At 36.1% G+C, this 22,999-nt stretch overlaps 2 protein-coding genes across 2 annotated transcripts; both read right to left on the reverse strand.

Annotated features, from left to right (window-relative positions):
• Positions 1–511: 511 nt before the first annotated feature.
• Positions 512–3,465, reverse strand: LOC103950001 (protein NUCLEAR FUSION DEFECTIVE 4). Its single transcript, XM_009361150.3, has 3 exons — positions 2,966–3,465; positions 1,336–2,279; positions 512–1,234 (listed from the first exon to the last, which is right to left on the reverse strand). Exons 1-3 carry the CDS (start codon positions 3,299–3,301, stop codon positions 739–741), a joined length of 1,776 nt encoding a protein of 591 aa, XP_009359425.2. The 5' UTR covers positions 3,302–3,465; the 3' UTR covers positions 512–738.
• Positions 3,466–18,556: 15,091 nt separating this feature from the next.
• Positions 18,557–21,401, reverse strand: LOC103950000 (non-specific phospholipase C6-like). The gene is given in 4 exon segments (XM_048587578.1): positions 18,557–18,975; positions 19,222–19,398; positions 20,053–21,058; positions 21,061–21,401. Coding segments are annotated over 4 exon segments (1,587 nt in total). The 5' UTR covers positions 21,163–21,401; the 3' UTR covers positions 18,557–18,673.
• Between the last annotated feature and the right edge of the window lie 1,598 nt (positions 21,402–22,999).

Consider the following 22,999-nt stretch of genomic DNA (forward strand, 5'->3'; position numbering starts at 1 on the left):
ATTTTATTTTGGAAAGAGATCCTCTCTGGATCTCTTCCACTAAGATCATCAGATTAAGTAATTTGGATCCTTGAAATTTGATTAAACGGTTAAAATTATTATAACTTTTAAAAGGAGCCCATGTTTTTAGCCGTTTGATCAAATTTTAAAAACTCAAATCACTTGATTCAGTAGCTTTGGTGGAACATATTTGAAGAGGATCTCTTTCCTTTTATTTTGACCAAAAATATCCATTTCATGCTGACGTGGTACCAACAAAACTAGCCATATTATGTAAGAAAATTACCTAATTACCTTATTAGACAAACAGAAGACCAAGCCCATCAGGCATTGTGGGCTTTTTAGCGTTCTACTGGATTTTGGGCCGCTTGATGGGCTTCACTTTCGAGGTATCTTTCCTTAAACCTCAAGAAATCTCAGCCTTTTGAAGCTATTGATGTTGTTTTAACAAAAGATTTCCATGACAAAGATTGTACCTTTTCTGCAACTGCATCTGTTGTTTACATATAAATATCAAGAAGTTGAAACATTATTAATTTCTCATCGCAGATCGTAATCAATGAAATATTCTGCAAATCTTTCAAATTGTTCTTCCGTTGTAAACGAGAGAAGAAAAGAATTCAATTTCATGTTCAGAGAAAAATCCCCACAGGGGACTTGGATTCGTAGGAAGAAAGTCCTTTCAGACGCAATGTGCTGATCGCCGTAGGTATCCAGTAGCCCTTTTGCTTTCGCAGCTCAAGTGCTCGATCCATAGAGCTGCGTATAAACCCTCCTAGTCCGGTAAACAACGATTAAACTTAAAACACATGCAACAATGCAGAGTCCTGAGAGTATTCCACATGTGATGGAATAGCATACAGTGCCAACACAAGTGAGTGAGTCCTCATCGCGGAGGGGTTTTATGAGCATTGAACCTGAAATTTGGTGTCTGAGCGTGGCTTGTTCCTTCGCGTAGTGATCGTATATTCCACTAGCAATCACTTCTGAGAATATAAGAGAACCAGCGGGATTTGCCATTGTAAGAAAATTGTACAAGGCCCCAAAACTCTTCAACCCGAAGAGCTCCGAGGCTGCAGCTGGCAAAATTGCCCAGTGAGCACCATAACCAAGTCCTACCAGCACAGTTGTCACATAAATCTGCCCTGGAAATCCCATGGCATAGTAGAAAAGCCCGAATGCCATGATGACCTGAACTACCGCCATTGCCACGGGTCTAGGGTAAGCGTAATCTCTGGTAAAAGAACAAACATGCACATGAGGACTAGCAAGTCATCGTGCGAAATATGTGTAAGGAAAAAAAGTACTCAATTTTATGGCTCTACATTATGTCACCTTATTATAATCTCAGAGAAGTAACCGCCCCCAACGCGTCCAAGAAAGTTCCAAATGCTGATCATGGAAACATAAATACTCGAATCATTGTAACCAAGTGACTGAGTTATCTGACCTAAGTTGTCAATAATTGTCAAGCCGGATCCAGCAGCCAGAAATAAGGAAAATACTATGAGCCAAAAATCTGCCTTTACCAATGCCTGCATCAAGGTGAAATTCTCTCCTCTACGAGGGCCTTTTCGCCTCTTAACCCTCACTGCTCCATCCGCAGCTGCATGTAACAGCTTAGCCTGCAGCTGAGCAATTCTCTTCTGTCTTTCGGACACTGAAAGCGAGTTCACTTCCAGGGACTTATCATCCTCCACCTCACTCTCCACCTCACTAAAAATGACTTCAGTCTTGTCCTCCTCAGATTTTCCAGCTTCTTCACCCTGCGATTCAACGAGAAGGCTCTCCTGCATCGAATGTGTTGGGTCGGAAAAGAAAACCAGTATGACAGGGATCACAATTGGAAGCAGAATGAGAATGATTAGGATAACTGCAAACATTGTGATCAAAGGTTGACTTATGTTGATTAAATCCTCGAGGAGCAAAACTCCCAACATGTAAGCTGCCAGAACAAGGCAAATGCTGTAAGTAAATAGGAAGCTTGAATTGTCAGATGGCCTGACTTGCTTGTGGCCTCCCACAGGCCTAACAATGAACATCAGAGCAATGGCAACCATTGATGGGCCGACTGCAATCATAAAAAGCATCGATGATTCATTAGGGGAGTTGATCATTGCGTAAATCTGAGTCAATATCGCGCCACTCAGACCGGCGTAGCCTTTTAGGATCCCGACTATAGGACCCCGGCTTTTGGGGAAGTTCTGCACACATGATATCAATGCTGCTGTGTTGAAGAACGTCTCTCCGTTTGTTCCCACAAATATACAAATGCAGAGCTGCACAGAAGGAGAAAATGAAAAATAAAACCTGGTTAGCAATTCTGCTCACAACAAAAATGCAGAAGACTACACGGATTCGACACGAATACAATCTGTATGACAGTTTATGCGAAGAAAAAAAAACACTAGGAAGACTACAACAATGCCAACTGAATACACACAAGACTCAATTTTGTATTATTTTCTTTTGTGATAAAAATGGCAAATTTCAATATATGAATTTCAACAGTACAACAAAGAGTACAAGACAACAAAATGTACAGTCATTTGATTTACCAGTAGAAAATTTTTTCGATGTATATCCTTTCCAAATCCGATATCAGGTTCATTCAAGACTGTACTTGTAGGAATCACTTATACTCACAAGCACTTTTGTCACAAGTTCTATTATTAGAAACATGTTTGAAATTTTATTAACAATCCAAGTGCTTCCTAAAAAAACAGTTGGAAGTGTTTCCTAAAGAAGCAGGAAGGTCCCTTACTTCTCCAGAAAGTGCTTTTATGATATAGAAACACTTTTAACCCTTCCAGAAGCAGTCCCGAACATCTAAAACCATTCATAAAAACAAAAACTGAAATCCTAGCAAAAATATGGAGAGGAGCTATGATAAAATCTGTGTAGCAGATCCCAAAAGAAAACTTTGATGATGAGACTTGGATTGAAGTTGAACAAGTTAACTCACCACCCAGAGAGGCAAAGCAGGCAATCTCTGAGAGACAATAAGCCAAAGCATGCCATAACCAACAAAGTTGAGGACTGCTCCAATGACCAAAATGCCCCAGGTGGGCAATATTTCAGACAGGCTTCCAGCCACAAACCCTACAGCATCCCCCCAGTCCTTGGCCACTCCAAGAATCGCCACCTCTCTCTGGCTGTAGCCCATGGTGGACTTGATCACAGGTGATATGCTCCCAAACAGGTACCCTATTCCTGCAAAGGATTGGATCCACATTGCACACACAAACACCAGCCATCTGCTGTTGACGAAGGCCTTGAACTTCCCATGGAGTTGGACCATCTTCGAGTTTCAGATGAAAGCGACGGCCGGTGATCACTGATCAGAGAAGCCGAATCTGCTGCTGCATAGCAATTCTGTGTGGGATATTTGAGATCCCGATGAATGTGAAAAGTGAAGAGTGTTGAATGTTTGGTATTTTTGTTGTGTGGCTTGTACTTGTTATAAATATAATATGGATTTCACCGCAGCTTTGTGATTTTTGTAAGGTAACGACAAAGAGACTATTTGTCAATCATATTTTATAATTTATATGGTGTGATGTGTTGATTGAGTTTATTATATTTTTTATATCAAATTCTCTAAAAAAGGTAAGATCTATTAATACAAATGAGTCTCACCTGTATTGTGAGACAAATGTGATATAAAACATTTAATTGTATTTATATTTTTAAATTATTAGAAAAAATATAATCACCAATTGTAACAGTATGTGGTTTATTAAATACGGTAAATATTTTGCATTTTGTGTGTGTATGTATATGAAGTCTTTAAGAGAAGGGATCTTTATTTTTTTATAAAAATAGGAATTAATTGTGGGGTCCACATTACATCAAATTTTAATGATTGAGACCGTCTATTTTTCAAGTTGCATTCATAGATCATCTTATCGGAGATATTTAAGTCATCTAATTGGGATAAAAAAAAAAATTAACAAATACTTTGTTATATAAGAAACAATGAAATTTTATCTTGATAATTAAATAGGCAAATGATTTTGGATTGAATTGAATTTTTGCAAAGATGATCTATAAATCGAGACTTACAAACTAAGTTGAAGTTCCATGTGGGCTCCCCATCAAATCCCTATTTTTTGAAAAAATGGGGATCTTTTTGCATAAAGGGACTGTATATGTATATATGTTTAATATAAAGCCGGCAGAGCTTTTGAACAATTATTTTTGAGGTCATAGACTTCACCAAAAATAAGTGGACAGAAATGCCTCTCAAACAAAAAACTTCAAAAGCAGCTCAAAATAATGCATCAAATGTGGTAGGGGTATTTTTGTCATATAAATAGTGATAAACTGTGTTTTTAATATTTAACTATTTACTATACAATGATAAATAGTATTTTTAATATTTAACTTTTTCCTGTACAGTATTTTTTTTTTTTTAAATTAATATCTCACAATGGACTATCAATAATGTGATTCAATCAGTTATTTATTAAATATTATTTTCTCTGTTCTTAATGTAAATTCATTAGAATGTAGATCGAAATTGAAAGATCGATTTTATTATGTGGATTCAGTTACTTTGATTGGTTTATGAGGGGTTTTTTCTAGCATGGTCTAATATTATTCATTTAAAACGTGTAAGTCACGTGTAGCATGTCGTGATTCAAAAAATATCTTCTGCACGCACATGAGCACGTGCATGAAGGCTAGCATGTATAATGATAACATGAGGGATCAACAATACTATAATATCAATATGATTTTCAGTTTAAATGTTTGTGTATCTTAATAGGTGGGAGGTCTTTTACGAAACGACTCAATGTTATTAGTAGTGGAATAAAAAACAATTCAATGTATGTTGTACTTTATTATGTTTGGTTTTTTATGTCGAACTTTACATTATTCACGAAATATTTTGAGTGACAGACATACCGTCACGTGGTGTTATCATGTATTAATATGAGTAAACGACATGGTAAAAAGATCCATCTATTATAATATGAGCAGATGAACACAATACTAGTATGTATAATGATAACATGAGGGATCAACAATAATATAATATAATTTAGGACTTTGTAAAAAGATCCATCTATTATAATATGAGCAGGTGAACACAACATGGTTAATACATCATGAACCGACGATTCACAGTAATACGTTGTTGATGGATGGCTTGTAATATGAGTTAATTGATGACATCACTTACTAACCACTTATTGGTGTGACAATCATTATAAAAAAGGGAGATTATATTAACACATTCTAAATTACTTCTTCCACACCATTTTAATTTTTTAATTTTTTAATATTTTTCTATCAAGTGTTAATATTGTGTAGAAAATATTAAAAAATTAAAAAGGTGTGAGAGAAGTAATTTGAGATGTATTAATATAATATCTCATAAAAAATTACTTGTCATCTACTTATCAAGTACTAACTTTGAGTGTTATAGTTAAAGATCGACACCAAGTTGTAAGATTTGCTTCACTAGTGATAGAGAATATTAATCAAGATTAAAATGTTTTGAAGAGTTTCAATTTCTTAATTTAGGTTCTTGTTCTTTTCCATGTTCCATGTGAAGTGGATTGTGATCTGGTCAAGTGAGTACGTTACTTGACAAGATATGATATGAACGTGATGGGAGGATTGGAAATTAGCAATAGCACCTCAAAAGGTTGATTTTTTTATGAGTTAAAACAAAATTAATAAAGTGCTTAATTACTCTGATTCTATGACCTTCACGTTATAATTTTTTAAGTTTTTTTTTAAATTTCATTACACGTGTGATTGTTTATCTGTCACTAATTTACTAAAAGTCTAAAACCGCAGTTCTTGTGGACTCAACTCAATTGCATATAAATATTTGGTTTTTTATCTAAAATGGTTTTGAGATTGATATAACTCCTTACTTTGATATTTAGAATTTAAAACCAATAGAACGCAGGGATTGTCCACTGTTAATTATTTTAGTCATTTTATGAGAAATTTCTATTAAACTGATAGTATTTTTGTTAAATCAACCATTCCCTTTGAATTGGTGATTTCTTCAATTTAATAGATATTTTTCACAAACGAACCAAAAATAATTGACAATTTTACTTGTATCAATTTTGAATTTCAATGACCAAAATAAGGAGGTATGATAAATAACAAGGACCATTTTAGCTATAAAGCCTAAATATTTCCCTCGAACATGGCATGAATATGTTTTCTAACTTAATCACATGCCGCAACCCTCACGTGTTGAATTTTATCGCAAAATACCTTAATAATATTAGTAGTAAATCTATTCATTTACAAGAAGTAATACATTTTGTCAAATTTTCGTAATAGAAAGTTGACACGCATAAACTCAGTCCCCCTTCTAGATTACCGCTAAAATGAAATATCTAATCCAGTAAACAACCCTAATTATGTAAATGAGAACGTGAATTACACACTCGTTATTACATGGGCTCCTCCAAAATACATGTGCATAAAATATAATATTAAAAATTTGAATTATTGACCATAATGTTGATTAGCTATTTCAGAAGGCATTTCTTTGGACAAAAGACCTCGTTTTTTCCTTAGTGAAGCTTGATAGAGTCTTTATGTCCAGGTGTAAGTAATCTGCATCTTCACAGTTATGTCTATTTCTCCAAACTTCTCTTCAAGATAGTATCCAGATCGTTACGTCTTTCATGCGAGTCGAAATTTACTTGACAAAAAATCTCACTACTTTATAACCGTGTTACGGTCGCGGTTCATCGGGGCTTTTTAATCCACCTAAACTTTTTCAACTCATCGACCTCGCTTATCACATGTGTATAAAATATTAAAATGGGGCTGCTTATCGGCCCCATTGATTTTTAGCAGCTTCAATCTTCATCATTGGCCTTTTCTGTGATTCGGCAATTTTACAACAATAAAATATATGCGTTTGATGTCCCAAAAATCAAACAAGTGGGTGCCTGGGTGGGAATTATTGATCAATCAATTACCAATATATATTGTTGATTTTCTTTTAGAACTGGAATCAAACAATTTAGAGGCCTGCATGGGACCAGAAAGTGACAGAACCTAACACAAGGTCGTTGTTCGGGCCGGAGTTCTCGATGTACATCCAAAGATACCTACCAGTCTACCACAATTACCTTTGCTATCACCGTTACCGCCGCATCTTCAATTACTGTTCTTATTTACCGTCATTTCCTCCACCACCACAACCACAATCGTACTTTGATACCAAGTGTAAAATGGGCATCCATTGGTTCAGTTGGTGCTCTGGCAAACTCTTAAAGCATCTACAGTTGAAGGTTACGTTTTGACAACTTAAAGCATTACTTTAGGGTTGTTTTTGGTGGCCTAAGGCATACAGATGCGATCTTTTTTAACATATTGTTTTGTACGTGTAGATGAACTGGCAACATGCATGTGTCATGTGATGCTCATTTTTTTACGGACATGGATCCTCTCCGGATCCAACTGTCCTAATCCTAGAGATCCATCAATCCGGACCGTTAAAATTTGATCCAACAGTTAAAGTTATTATAACTTGTAAAGTGGGCCCCTGTTTGTAGCTGTTAGATCAAATTTCAATGGTCCGAATTGATGGATCCCTAAGATTAGGACAATTGGATCCGGAGGATCCATGCCCATTTTTTACATGGATTACAAATTTAGTGCTCCCTTTTTCTGAGTTTGGTTTTATAAGTTTATACTTAAATGAGTTAGGATTGGGAGTTATATTTTTGACATTCATTTTAGAATTTTTTTTTTCAAAGTTGAACCGTTTATTTTTTAGTTCATCATTTCATAGATTATTTTTGTAAAAAAATTAGACAAATCCAAAACCATTAAATAATCATTTGTAGTAAAGAAAATGGAGGGCTCTTCAAATAACACAAAATGACTATCATTTAATCCAACAGTTATATAGTTTCGTTTTGGATGATTTTTGGTAGACATGATTTTTAGAGAATACCTAAAAGATAAAAGGTTAGATAGTTGAAATACATTACGAAGTGCACCTTACAAAATGAACGCCAAAATATGTGTAAAAATTTAAGTGTCCTCCGGTCCTAGCCATTAAGGATCTTAATGACTACAAACAACGTAGTCCACTTATCTTGTACACCACTAATCGTGGAATTAGTTTAATCAACACGTGAGATATATAGCCACCTAAATTGAAAAGGAAAGAAGAGTACGTAGTGTAATTCAACTTGAATACGCAAGCAGGACGATAAGTTGTTTGCTGGGATTATAAATAATAAAAAATAAACATGGACAAGGACTTATATGATATGACCACCTTCTAATTAAAGTACGCCGTGTGACACATCAAGCATTATGTAGGAGATCGAGAGATATTATGGAACAAAGTAAATGTTTGAGCTTCATTTTCTATAAGACAAATTTACACTATCGTCTTGCTTTCTTGCCTTCCCTTATTCATTTTTTTAAAATGATGAGTCGGTGGTTTCGATATGATAGTCTATTTTTTTGGTAATCGGGAAGACTTACAGAGACATTTCAACCTTTTCCTGATCACCATCGTGCGATTCATCAGTATCAAGAATTAAACCCATGACATATCGTGTGAAATAAAAATCTAAAATTCATACCCAACTGCTGAACCATCCCGTAGTGGTTGCCTTCCCTTATTCATTGGAGTAGTGAAATGTTGAGCTGGGAAGAAGAATTGGATTTACTTTCTCATTTGCCTAGTGATACAGGTTGAAATAGCATCGAAATTGAATAAAATACTATAAGTTGTTGTGAAACTAATCATTGAGAGAGAGAACACAGAGAGGTCGGGCCGGCAGAGAAAAAGAGTAGGGTTTGACGAATTCTGTGTGTAATTCTTTATATTTAGTGCTTCTGAGAATTTGATTTTAAAGTTATTGAGATTCTTACTTTTAAGTTTACACAATTACACTAGTTATCTATACTGCAATTTAAAACTCACGAGGAATTGAGAAAATTCTCAAGTTTATTGATAAGAAAATATCAAAAATATCATAAAATCTTAAAATACCGATAAAATATAGTAAAAGACGGAATGGCCTAAATAGCCCATATGTCACGGCAAAAATGCTTGTTGGACTTGTGACACCATTTTCTTCGAAATGATAAGTTATGAACCCAAATTCTATTCTATGTATACTAAAGCTCAGCTGATGGGTATTGTTCATTGCCCATCCGGTTTTGTTCCTTGCTTGCTTGCTGGGCAATTTTTTGACCTTTTCTGGAATCGTGCAGTGAGTTGGCCATTTTGCCCTTTCTGCTTTCTGGTGCCGTTCTCCATCATCTGAAGTTCTTCGCTTTTCAAAACCCACGCACATTTTTTAATCATTTTTTCCCTAGAACAATTATTTTATAAATTTTTTTCCTTTTTTGCGCCACAATCTATGTGGCTGGATTTAACTCCTGACAACTATAATCATTTATTTTGTCCTGCAGTCTGTTTGTTTATCAATTTTTTTTGTCCAAAAACCAATGTGTTTATCCACGGGGTAAAACAATTGGTTATTGTTTTGTTTATTATTATTATATATATATATATAATTGTTTTTCTCATGAACACATCTTTTATTAATTTATGTCCGTTGATCTTCTTCAATATTCGATCTGACGATCGAAAACTAAAATAGTATGAAAAAAATAAAAAATGATTCGTAAATATCACACTCTTTCTTATATCTACCTGTCCATTATCCATGGTTCTTCCTCCTATCGCTCTCAAGTCCAGTATTTAAAGCCTTTTCTGGTTGCCTTTGATTTATATTATGCCACGTGTTGATCATCCCCTTCCATTTGAGAGAGAGAGAAAGAGGCATGCCATTGCCTAATGGTGGTAACGAAGGCCATTCCTCAAAAAAGAGATAATAAATGCAAGGACTTCTCCCCTTCGAATCAGGATCCTCGCCGGATTCATTCTTTAGGGATTCTGGGGATCACGTAATCGTATCCATTTATCGTATATTGTGTGATCAATTTTTGATAGGTACTATTTATATTTGAATTTTAAATTTCAAATTTTAAATGATTTATGATCGCACAATATACGGTGAACGGACACGGTTGCGTGATCCCTAAGATCCCTAGAGAATGGATCCCGCAAGGATGCTGGTTCCTCCCCTTCTTATCCCATACCTTTCTCATCCATTTTTATATTTTGTAGTCACAGTTAAGCCATGTGAACATTAATTTTTTTATAAAAATAATAAGACAAAAAACAATGAGAATGTAAAATGTTGACGTTGCTTAACCGTGATCACAGAAATAAAAGGGGATGGGAAGGGTATGAAATGGGGAGGGCAGACAATCCAGATCCTAAATGCAAAGGCAAACAATCCAGATCCTAAATGCAAAGGAGGCAGAAATATATATATATAAACACACACATATATTTATATGTATATGTATGTATAGGAAGCCTTTAAAGGAAGGGATTCCCATTTTTCAAAAGAAATGAAATCATCCTCTTAACAGTTAGATTTGGCTTTAATGAAATTCTGTGGTTGAGATTTTGTGGCCTGTGACTATGATTTAATTTCAGCCATAGAATTTCATTAAAATCAAATCTAATGATCAAAATGGTGTTTCTATTTTTTTTTTGAAAAATGGTGATCCTTTTCCTTAAGGGACCTGTATATGTGTGTATATATATATTGGTGATGCTGGAAGCATATTTTGGTTGCTTTTGGCTTACATTATGCCATTTCTTGATCATCCCCTTCCATTTGAGAGAGAGAGACAGAGGAAAAAGGGAATGTCATTGCCATTGTAGTCGGCTGGTAGTAACGAACGCCAATTCCTTGAGAAAGAGATTATAAATGTGAAGTTGCACAAATATATATATATATATAATGGGCAGGGTAGAAAAGATATTCTAATATGAGTGAGGACTAGTTTGGTATTAGTATGCTTTGAAAAAAAATTATTTCTACTGTGCTGTGAGAATAAACAGCTGTGAAATAAAGTAGCAGAGTATTTGGTAAACTTTTTTGTAAAAATGCTTTTGGAAAAAAAAAAAAAAACAGTATTATAGTGTTTAGTAAACTTTTAAGTAAAACAAATGTGAAAAAAAACAGATTTTTCAAAGTTGGGTTTTGCAGCTTCTTGTTTTTGGCTTTTTTTTTTTCATAAAAAACTGTGAAAAAAACTGAAGCTGAATGTTTACAAAAAAAAGAACAACTCACAACTTTTTTTATACTAACTTTTTTTAGAATTGCCTCAATACTAAATTAGGCTAGGCTTGAGAGATCATGATGCGAAGTGGGAGGAAAAAAATAAAAAAATAAAATATATATATATATATTGGGCAGGGCAGACCACGTGTTGATCATCCATTGCATTTGGCTTTTCAACTCATCTTTTTTTTTTTTTTTTTTTTAACCTTCCCGCACGTCTGCTCCTGATTTGTCTTTCTTTTTGGTTTCGACTTCTGCGTTTCCTTCCCTCTCTGCATTGCTGCTTGGAAATTTGGGTTTGTAAGCTCATCTCTTTTATTTATCTTTTCTTTTCTGTCCGTTTGCTGTGGTATTCCCCCACCCCCCACCCCTCCCTCCTTTTTTTTTTTTTTTTTTTTTTTAAGCTTTGGACATCTGCTTTTTCTCCTCTTTCTGTATTGCTGCTTGCAAATCTGGGTTTGTAAGTTCGGTCCTCAATCTGGGTTTGTAAGTTTGGTCCTCATTTTTGTTGTGCTTTTTGCTTTCGATTTTATTTTGCTTTGGAGTTTTTGTTTTTCCTCTGCAATTGTGATGTTGTTTCGCGGTCTATGATGTTCTTTCGTTGGAGCATGCATTTTTTTAATTTTTTTTGGAAACAGGTTCTGTCTTGAGGATTTGTGCTTGGAGTTCTTGCTTCCTTTTGTCAGGTATTAAGTTTTTTATATTTTTTCCTTTCATTTTTACTCAGTTTTTTGAACTTTTCTACATGTTTTGCTTCATGTGTATATTTTCCAATTGTTTAAATTTACTTTTTATGCATTGGTTAATCTGTTCGTTATATGTGATGGTTAAAGCTTTGGTTTCTTTTTATTTTTTTTTATTTTTATCAATTTTCTCTCTTCAAGGTGGATTAATATTGTGGTTTACCAGTGTTAGTTAATTTGTGTGACAAGTTTTTTGCTAACATTTACACTGTTATTTGTTATAGTTAGACTTTCAGTTTGTTTCTTTTTTACTTTTGTAAATCCTGTGTTAAGTGTTTAAATTAGATTTATGCTAATGTGTATAAATTTGTTTGACAGCAAATATTTTAAGTTTGTCTTATCTTTGTTTGAAAATTAATTATTTGGTTTGAAAAAAAATATGTTGCATCAGAGTTCCCGTTGAAATTTTGGCTGTTACGTTTATCAACAAGTGAGTGTGTTTGTAAGTGCTTTTCACTTTGCTAATGTAGACATCGAAATTTCGGTGAAACAAATGTTCACCAACGCATTAAAGTTTTGACGTGTCAAGGCATACATGGCATACGCCGCATACAAGTGTTCATTCGTTCATCCTAAGCATAAGCCCCCAATGGCCCTTTGGATCAACAACCTCAACAAATCCACACATCCAATCGTTCTTCAAGATTAAGCCCAAAAGCCCTTGAAGATCCGCTCATCCATCAACCTTCAAGATCAAGCCCAAAAGCCCTTGAAGAAATCCACACAACCATTATTCAAGATCAAGCCCCGACGGCCCTTGAAGAAAGTGTTCATCGTTCATCCTAAGATCAAGCCCCAACGGCCCCTTGGATCAACAGCACAAACAAATCCACACATCCAATCGTTCTTCAAGACTAAGCCCAAAAGCCTTTGAAGATCTGCTCATCCATCAACCTTCAAGATCAAGCCCAAAAGCCCTTGAAGAAATCCATACACCCATTCTTCAAGATCAAGCCCAACGCCCCTTGAAGATCCGTTCATCAACTGTTCATCCTTAGATCAAGCCCCGACGGCCCTTTGGATCAACAACTCATCCACAAACCTACACCCTACGAAGATAGAATCAGAGGACCAAATTTGAGAGAGATCGTAACCCCAAAATCATAAACACAAAAATATTATTTTGTACACGTTATTCTGGTTTCTTGTTTCAAGGAATCTTTCGTGTTCACAGCTAATATTCTGTGAAAGATTATATTACTTATATTTCTTTGTCAACTATCTCATTGATGTGAATGATGTGGGTCAAAATTGTATATGGAATTTAGATGGTGTATTGTGTTATCGTTTTTAGTAACACTGAATATCGCGGGTCTAAATTATATATCAAACGGTTTTTAACAAACTCACTCAAATGTTGGGTATTGTTGGAAATTTTGAGGAGAAATTTCATTGTCTCACATTGGTCATTCCTAAAAGGTTTCCTCACTTTATAAGGATTTGTCTCTTATAAATAGTAATTGGAATAATGGACATTTGAGAATGAAATTGGGCTCAACCTTGAGATTAAATAATTGATAATTAATTAATATATAATTAATTATCAAAAGATGGATCTTGAGCTCTGAAAATTAAATTCTTTAATTAATTATTATTTTTTAATTAATTTCGAATTTAATTAAATTATTTTTTAACAGACTTATCTTTTCAAATGAAGTCTGAAACCATTAGAAAAACGTAGAGAGCACAGCATCCCTCCGAAGAGATGTCTCCCAACAGTCACATCGTATTCTCATACCTGTTGTGAACATGCATAATCTCACTATTTATACATCTATTTGCATGGCATTTAGAAAACATAAATTATCAAATTCTTCTTCTACATTCCTAAACCTTCTTACTGAGAGAATCACACATAAATTCGTCAGAAGTTAAGTTTTCCGGTGTTGAAATTCTAATTTGATCGTTGAATCCTGGTGAATTAGACGTTTTACATTTTATTTCAATTTTTACTAAGCTTTCTCTTTAGGGGAATTAGATATTACTCACATATATATATATATATCTTCTTTTCACATGATCTAAATACATGACAAATTACCTGCTTGCATACTGAAAGGTTAGATTGAATATCCAAAAGTCTAAAAGTAGACATTTCCACAACTAATGTGTTCTTTCACAGATTTAGAAAATATGGACAGAGCATATCTTTCGTGGAACGATGCTTTTTAATACTTTTGAATGTTGGCCTTAAACCTTTCACTAGACAACCAAATAATTAGCCATTTATTCATAGTAAGTTAGCAGAAGAAAGTATGTGTATAAATTGGTAATAGTTAATTACTCTGAAGAGAAGATACGGAAATGATGATTCTTACTCTAGATAATCAAAACTAAGTTTATCAATTTACATAAATTTGATCCATCTTAGAATGGCATTTAATTTTGTTTTAAAAAATGATATTAACTTCTATTTAACGATAGCATGATTTGCAAGACTTTTGAAACTCTTATATAACGCTATCACTAAATATATTGTATTGCATAACACACCAATTTCCATCTTTGTTGTACTAAATTGCAACAAACTTATCTTTTATGATATTGGTTAAACTAAGACAATGAATACATGTTATCCAAATTCTCAACCCAGGTATGTATCCAATTTCACTTACACTTTATTTCTCAATGCATTTGTTTGAATAAATTAATATAATGTTAGTCAAAACTCAAAAACTTAGAAATTATGTTGAATCTATTTTTATTAATTTTTTAGTTATTACCTACGAACTTTCTTATTCCACATCAATACGCATGCACCACTTCCTAGTTAGATACTAAATCTGCAATACTTCAACTTTGCTTCCCATTTTATAATTATATAATTTTTCTTCAATCTTTTTCAGTCGTGCTCTACGTCACCTTGTTGCCTGGATAATCTTTAATCAATGGACCTTATTCTAAATGGAAGAAACACACCAATCATTGACTATGTCTAACTACTAAATTGCCATTTCAAATATGATTTTTCAAATGCTTTCATCACACTCAAGATAAATCAAATGGGACACTTTACCCAACTTATTGTGTGGTTGCGCTGCCTTAGGCGCCTGGCTGCCCTACTTGCTTGCTTTATGAAAGCTACGGATCACACTTGTGTGGTGAAGTTGTAGGTGGTCTTCTAAAGTGTCCAAATCTTCCACTAAGACTAGCGGACTGGTGCATTCTCTTTTCAGATTAGTGTAGATTTGTTTGTGTCGCGTTAACAGGTGATATTGTTTCGCCTTTGAGCGACGGTTTGATGTGGTCTCACCTTTGAGTAATGATTCTATGTTTTCAAACCTTTCAGCGGTGACTTTATGTGGTCTCGATTTTCAGCAATAACTTTGTCTTGTCAATGAAGATTGGTGTGTGCACTAGTATAGGTTTTTTGTGTCTATCGTTCTTGTGACAATTCTGTATGGGTGCATTTGTGCTTGCACTGTGTCTAAGTTTTAATGAATTGTTTGTTTGTGCAAAATCACTCCAAATCAATGTGTTGGTCACCATAATAATGTACCCAATTCACACCCTTGTACTTGTTTGTAATGATTAATGAAATATCGTTGTTGTTTTTTGTGAAAAATATCAAGTTGTCGTCTATATTTGTCGCAATTTCTTAAACAGTTAGTTGAATCATAAAAACTAATTGACAATATATATGGATAGTAGAAGAGAACCTAATTTATTTTGCATGATCAATGTAAATTACCACTATTCTAAAAATCACCGCCTAGCACCGCGTAGGCGCTAGGCGGCTGGCCACCGTCGCGATTAATGTTTAGGCGTTTGAAAATTAAGAAATAACATCTAGACCTGTTGAGGCATCCGTCTAGGTTGCAACTCACTTAGGCAAAAAATAGATAACCTACATTTTGCATTTTATTTTTTTCAATAAATTGTAAGAGACTTGTTGAATACTTATATATGTGTCATTTTATTTTGTAGTTTATAATAAAATTATATATATTTTAAGTATAAACATACACTTATTTACATTAAATATAATGAATTTAGTTAAATCTGCCTAGTTCGTCTAGATCATGCCTAACCACCTAGGCGCTAGGTCCCAACTTGCCGTTCGACTAGCGTTTAGCGTTTTTTAGAACCTTGAAATTACTTGCTATCCACATCGACCAGGATTCACAATTTTATATAGGGCTAGGCACAGGCCAGCCCCAATTTTGAAGGGACCGGACCGTACCTAGATTTAAAATAAATGGGGCGAGCCGGGGCGGTTCCAACAAATTCTTACACAGAAACCGGATCTAACTCGGCCCGAAACGGGCCAGGTCCACGAATCTCTTTTTTTTTTCTTTTTTTTTATTCTTTTTCTTTTTTCTCTTCTCTTCTTCTGGATCGTTCCAGGAGCTTTCTCGAATCTCGAATCTCGGACCACCACCTCCAAGGAGAGTCTTCATCGCCGTCGTAGATGTACTAGTAACACCGTCATCATCGTCATCGTAAATGGTCGCGTCAGCACGCGATAGTTTGGTAATGAGGCGGTGCACTGTCTCCTCATCTTTTCCTGCAAAGAAAAAGGCACAATCTTTTTTGTTTTTTAGGAAGAAAATAAGGAAATTGAAAATGATTGATTTTGTGAAGAAATGATGAAAATTGAAAGAAAAGTTTGGGGGAACTATGGGATTGGGTCTTGAGGAAGTCAAGGAGGTGATCGATGGCGTCATTGATGCCATGGTATATTTCAATCGGTGAACCTGAGCATGAATCGACAAGGAAGGGTGAGAAGTTTACCTCTGATAGCGTCAACACCAAGATCGGTGCTACTACCCTTCTGGTGTTGCAGTAAGTCCATGGTTGTGAGGTCTTATGGGGGGGAAGAAGATGGTTTCCCTGGAGAAGATGGGGTTTGGGGTTGCCGGAGAAGATTGGGTTTTGGGCCATTAGAGAAGATTGGGTTGTTGTTAAAGGTCCATGGAGAAAGAAAAGGCTTGAGGATGAGGAAGAAATAGGTGTTCAGTGATTTGGGTTTGAGAATAAGAGAGGGTAGGAAATCAACGGTCCGAGCTGGGGGCCCTTTTTTTCAACTTTTAGAACCGGCATGCCCCGTTATTTACCAGGACTTGGCCCTCCCCGGCCCGTTTGGTAATTATAATTTTTGGACTCGGACCATACCCGCCCCGAACCGTAAGGATCTACCCCAACCCGTGGGTCCAGGACCCCGTTTGCCCACCCCCAGTTTTATATAACAATTTCAGAACCAAGCACGTAAGTAGAAACTCAAATGACATAAGCATTTTCTAAAATTCTATGATACTTTATAGCATAACATACTCCATTTTAATTGTTAGATTAATGTTTTGGCATCCTACTTAATTCAAGCACTTTTGTTTGTGTAATTTAAAATTCCCGCTTGCTTCATTAATTTCATACTTATATAAGGGAAAAAATATGATTAAGAAAAGGTAAATTTTTTTTTTTTGAACAAACAATATTATTGACACTGAGGGAGAGAGGGTGAGTTTAGCCTCATAATAGGTTAGCAATAATGTAGTTCAAATTTGCCTTTGGTGAGAATTGAACCTAATACCTTGCCCTTACAAATACAGAGAAATATCACTAGATTGCATTATTAAATGGCAGAAAATGTAAATTTAAATTAAATACCTATTTTAATAAGAGTTTTACAAACAAATACAAATTTTAAGAAAAACTACCAATCAATTCTCATTATACATGACCCACATGCCACCAGTGCCACAGATTTTCGCGGGCTACCATCATTGTTGTCTAAAAAATTGTTCGATAGCCAGAAAATTTCATATCATTGTTCAACAATGACTTAAAAAGTATGTGCAACTTTTCACCTTCAATTATGTTTTGCTATATGATTTTATAGTTTTTTATTGCATGTATACACAAAAAAATTGGAGAATTGAAGAGAAATTCATCACTTAACTTGTTTTTTTAAAGGTCACTGTTAGACAGTGACATTGAAACCGAAAAAATTGATTGACTGATCGTCGGAAATTTGATGAACTGGTCGTAGGAAAAAGTTGACCGGTCGAGAAACATGGTAGGATTGATTGACAACCATGTAATTATTTTGAATTATAGTAGTACTTATAGAATTGTCTTAGTTGACTTTCCGTTGGTATCTAATCTATGAAGAAAGTTAAAGTTTTACTACAAAATCAATTGGCAATATAGAGAGTGGCTCAGCCTCTTATAATTGGAATTTAAAATAAAGATCCCTAACAAAATAAGAAGCTTGAAAAAATTAATTATTAACAAATAAAAAAATAATAAGAAACCTCAAGTCCATGGATTCAAAACTTTGGAGCATATCAACCCAACTGGTCAGTGATTTTCTTCATCCCCTTTTATTGTCCCTGTGAATTTCCTTGGTAGTAAATAGGGTGGTATGCAGTACCACCGGTTAAGGTTAGTGAATAAAATGCTTGTTTTTATTCATGTCTTACTAAACACAGTTAAGGTTGATGGTTGTAATAATTCTAGGAAGGTGCTGTTCACATATTTATTTTTACCTCCCATACACTTTTGTTAATTTTTTGCCTTTGATCTTCTTAAATTCATTTGATCCGACGGTCCAAATTTGAGAAATGTGTGTGAAAAGTAAAAATAAATGTATAAATAACACGACCCTAATACTAATACTCATGCGTTGGTAATTTTGTAAATGCAGGGAGGCCCAAGGAATTAGAATTAATTGCAGTTTCCTTTCTGTTTGCATAAACATGCCCATGGATTTTAGTTTTATAAAACCGAATAATGCAGGTTTGAATCTCCCTTTCTGGAGGACCCAATTTAATTTTTAATATTTGATGACCTAGTTGTGAGGGAAGATCTCATATCAACAATTGCTGACTCATCTGCTCCCAAATTTATAGCCTCTTTGCTTGCTCTAATGAACCTTGAAACTGCACCTTTGACATACTCATGAGCTTCCCTCACACTCATCTTCGTGCTCATTTCGTCCGGGTAGCTGCTTAAGAAGTGGTCGCCGTTGAGTACAGCCGCTAACTGCACTACCTCGCCCTGAAACTCCGATAAATTACCGTCTTCCTTGGCCTCAGTTTTCCTCAAAGGCACTACGTCCGGCAAGGTCACTGCAAGAATTCAGCGGGATAGGATACAGAGTCAGTTTTCTTCCACTGACAGCTTCAAATATACCCACAATAACAAATGTATCTTCTAGTCTATTTGGGATTGCTAATGAAAGGGTCAAAAGCGCTTTCTGACAACCACAAACGCTTCAAAATTCGGTTACTTTGTAAAAATTCTATAGACGACTTTTATAATGCATGTTGCATCAAATTCATTATGTAATTGGGGGTATAGAACATGATAGATACCTGGGCAGTCAGTCCTGGGAGAAGATAATTGCCCAACAACTTGCTCGAACGTCCCCGCCCATGCGTCTCTGTGAGTTAAGAAGTTAGAGTTGAGGTTGAAGATTTTCTTTATGGTGGCTGGGATCGAGGAGTGCTCGAACTCGGAGTTCGGTGTAGGTCCTTGAGGACCGCTCATCACTGCAAAACCAAACAAACATCAGTGCAATGAACAATGGAAGTCAGACAGAACAACCCTTATTGATCTAAGATTCTCAACAATTTGCACCTATGTTAATAGGCACCAACCAAACCCCTTGCAAATAACAGCAAAAAGACCCGGGAGCACAACTTAGCAAATACGGGTTGAACTCAACGGCCCACCAACCAAATTCTACTTCTACTTAATCCACAGAAACAGCGTGCACAAGAAATTTTTCACTGAGAAAAAAACCAACTAATCCGATTTAATTTCGACACTGACAATTTAAGCGTCTGTTTGGGATTGCTTCTGGAGGGGACAAAAACGCTTATGACTGGGTTCTGACAGAAATATTGGAAGGGTATTTTGGGTCTCACAAGCTCTTTCTGGTTAAGCACCCGTCAAATGCTTCTTTAGAAAGCGCTTCCAATTATTTTTTCAGAAAACACTTGAATTTCTATCGAAAGCTCTTCTAGTAGAGTGCTTATGAGCATAAGTACTTCCTACAATAGCAGTTCAAACGTGCCACAACAGAATCAGACCAAATGATACTAAATGATCATGCAGAACAAAGCTACCAAAAAAGTTAAACACATCCAACATTCAATGTAGTAATGCAAACACATTCGAAAACAATGCCAATACAATCTTACCAGTCCCCTTCTTAATCCACGGCGACACCATAATCGTCGGCACCCGAACTCCGAGCCGATCAAACTTAAAAAAATAAGGAGCCGGACCGCTATTCCCATCCGGGTTCGGAACATTAACATACGGAGTCTGGACGTGATCGAAAAAACCGCCATGCTCGTCGTACGTAATCACCAAAAGCGTCTCATTCCACTGAGGACTCGCCCTCAATGTCTCATAAACATCCTTAACCAACCTCTGACCATTGGCGACATCATGCGACGGGTGGTCGTCGTTCGCCGGCATCCCCTTGAGGTCGAAGTAACGCGGTTCGATTACCGTCAAGTTCGGGAGCTTCCCCTTTCGAGCATCTTTCTTAAACTTCAAATCGTACTGGTGGAACTTGAAAGTGTACTTCAGTTTCCGCATGTTTCGGTAGAACATTGTTGTCGGGGTGGTCTGGAAGTACACCCCGAAATCCAACCCGTTTTCATGGACCGAATCGAAGATTGTTTTTTGTGGGTACCCGGAAGCTAATTGTTTCTTGACGTGGCTGGTCGAGCCGTGGGAAGTTGCGGAGTAGACGAACAGCCGGTTCGGTTGGGTCGGACCGGGAATTGAAGAGAACCATCGATCGAACACCGCGAATTCGCGGACCAGGGCCGCGTAGACCGGGACGGATTCCGGTCTGAAGCCTTTCATGACGGTTTCAGAGAGGTTTGGGGACATTGACAATGCTTGTTCCACGAACCCGGTCATTGACGGGAGGGGACCCGACCCGAAAACCTGCTGCTCAACCGCTTCGAATGAGTGACCCGGATCCGGATCCACGAACTCGGCGTCGTCGGAGAAGCAGATGGATTTTGTCGGCTCATCGGGTTTGGTGGAGACCGGGTTACATTCTTTGCCAGTGACGCCGTTGATGGCTGGGTTGACGGATTTCTTCATCCAACCCAGCATGTGGTCGAAGGAGCGGTTTTCCATGACCAAAACGACGACAGTTTTGATGGGTTGCTGCCGCTGAGCTGAGCAGAAATGGGTTGGGAGGAAAGTGCCGGAAGTGTGAGGAAAAGTGAGAAAATGAAGCGAAATGATGGAAAATGTGGTAAAGTTTTGGTCTTTGAAGCTCCCATTGCTGAGAGAGAGAGAGAGAGAGAGAGAGAGAGAGAGAGAGAGAGGGAGACTACTTCAGCTAAATGGGTTTCTTTATTTCTTCGGGTTCTGGGTGATGAAGAAGAACCGAAGAAGGAAGCAATGAGTGCGTGGACTGTGGAGGAAATCTGAATAAATAAAGTAATTAAATAATTACTGCATCTGTGCCTAGCTTTTTTATTTAATTATTTCTTAAAAAAAAAAAAATCAGAGTGAGAGAGAGAGACCCAGGAGCAATGGATTTTTGGGGTAGAGAGTATAAAACAGCAGAGGAGAAGCTTCTGGTTTGTACTGGTGCAAAATGAGAGAGATTTTATGCTATTGTGTATCTCAAACTAATAATTCGATCATAAAAAACACAAAAACTCAATGTCACGCTATTCGGTTCAGGTGCCAGTGCCAGTGCCACGATAGCCTGAGGGAGTGTAGGTAAGTCGTTCTCGCTTTGGTTTGCTTTATTTCTTTTGCAGAAGGTAAAGGTAATGGGATGCGTAATCCATTTTTAGTTTCTTTACCCTTGGCTGGGAGAGTTAATTTTGAAAATTAAATATATTTTACCTTCTTCCTGAGAGGATAAAAACTTTTATGAAACATATTGATCGTTATCTGTTGTTCTAGTCTAATAATATTAAGTTTTATGTAAATTTCTTTTCACATAGTATGATATTATCAAACCGAGATGTCATATGATGGTGAATCTATTTGATACAAATTGGTATCCCAAAAGAGTAGAGAGACATTGCATTCATGGTGTGCTTGCATTACAGGACTCACGTTATTTCCTTGAGGAAGACGGGGTGATATGTCATTGAGCTCATATAACTGTCGACTGAAACCCAATGGAATGAACCCCTTTGAATTAAACCATGTCATCGAATTGCTGTAAAGAGAATTGTTATTAGCATTCTAAAAATCTTATTCTATACTCCAAACTTTTTATATTAGAAAAGAAAAATACACTTGTGGGAAGTATAGAATGAAATTTTCAAAATGCCAATAACATTTCCCGCTGTTATTTGCTTTCTTCAAAATTTAAAGAAAACTATTATTTGTACCCGATTTTACACCATCTAATTCAATTAGTTATGTACATTAATCTAACGGTCCAATTATCCCAATACGGTAGTATACGGCCATCGTAAGGTTTAGGTCAAGATTCTCGACGTAATTCTAGTCTAGGTTGAAAATGATTTAGCCTAGAATGAGTCGATATCGTCGCAGCCCTTATTTATGTCAAAATTGATAGCACGGGTTGATCGTGCTTGCGGTCAATCTAAAAGGTCGGTCGAACCCGTCTATAGCAAGGGTAGAACAATTTATTAGGGCCTGAAAGTCACAACTTCGGCCATGATACGTGATTCGTTGGTCTAAGAAATCAAGCAAAACCCAAGATCTTGAAGTTAAAATATCCGTCACGGCCCAGAAACAGAGAATGTTATGGTGGTCTAAAGAATCCCACACGCGGAAATATCTAAGAGTAGCAACGATCAAAGTCTGGATGCAAACGGAGTAATTGATGGTCAATATGAGGTAATCATGGTTCATGATCCGCGAAAGAAAAAGGTCTAATTTCTCCTAGAGATATCCGGAGGAGATTAGCACATGAGAAACTCAAAAAGGCAAGAAACAAAGTTAATCAACCCATAAAGGCATGAATACTTAATCACAAGCTGGTGATGTTTTTTTAAAACTAAAAATTGAAGATCTCGAGTTCAAAATCCGTTGTTGGTGTGAAAGCTAGACTTGTGATCAGGGGGATGCTGAAATTCCTCTGTGAGTCTTCCCAACCCTCAGAATGGATGGATAACTGTGATTTAT

The sequence above is a fragment of a genome, unplaced genomic scaffold, assembly GCF_019419815.1.
Source record: "Pyrus x bretschneideri cultivar Hongxiangsu unplaced genomic scaffold, Pyrus_bretschneideri_v1 Contig27, whole genome shotgun sequence".
Classification (NCBI taxonomy): domain Eukaryota; kingdom Viridiplantae; phylum Streptophyta; class Magnoliopsida; order Rosales; family Rosaceae; genus Pyrus; species Pyrus x bretschneideri.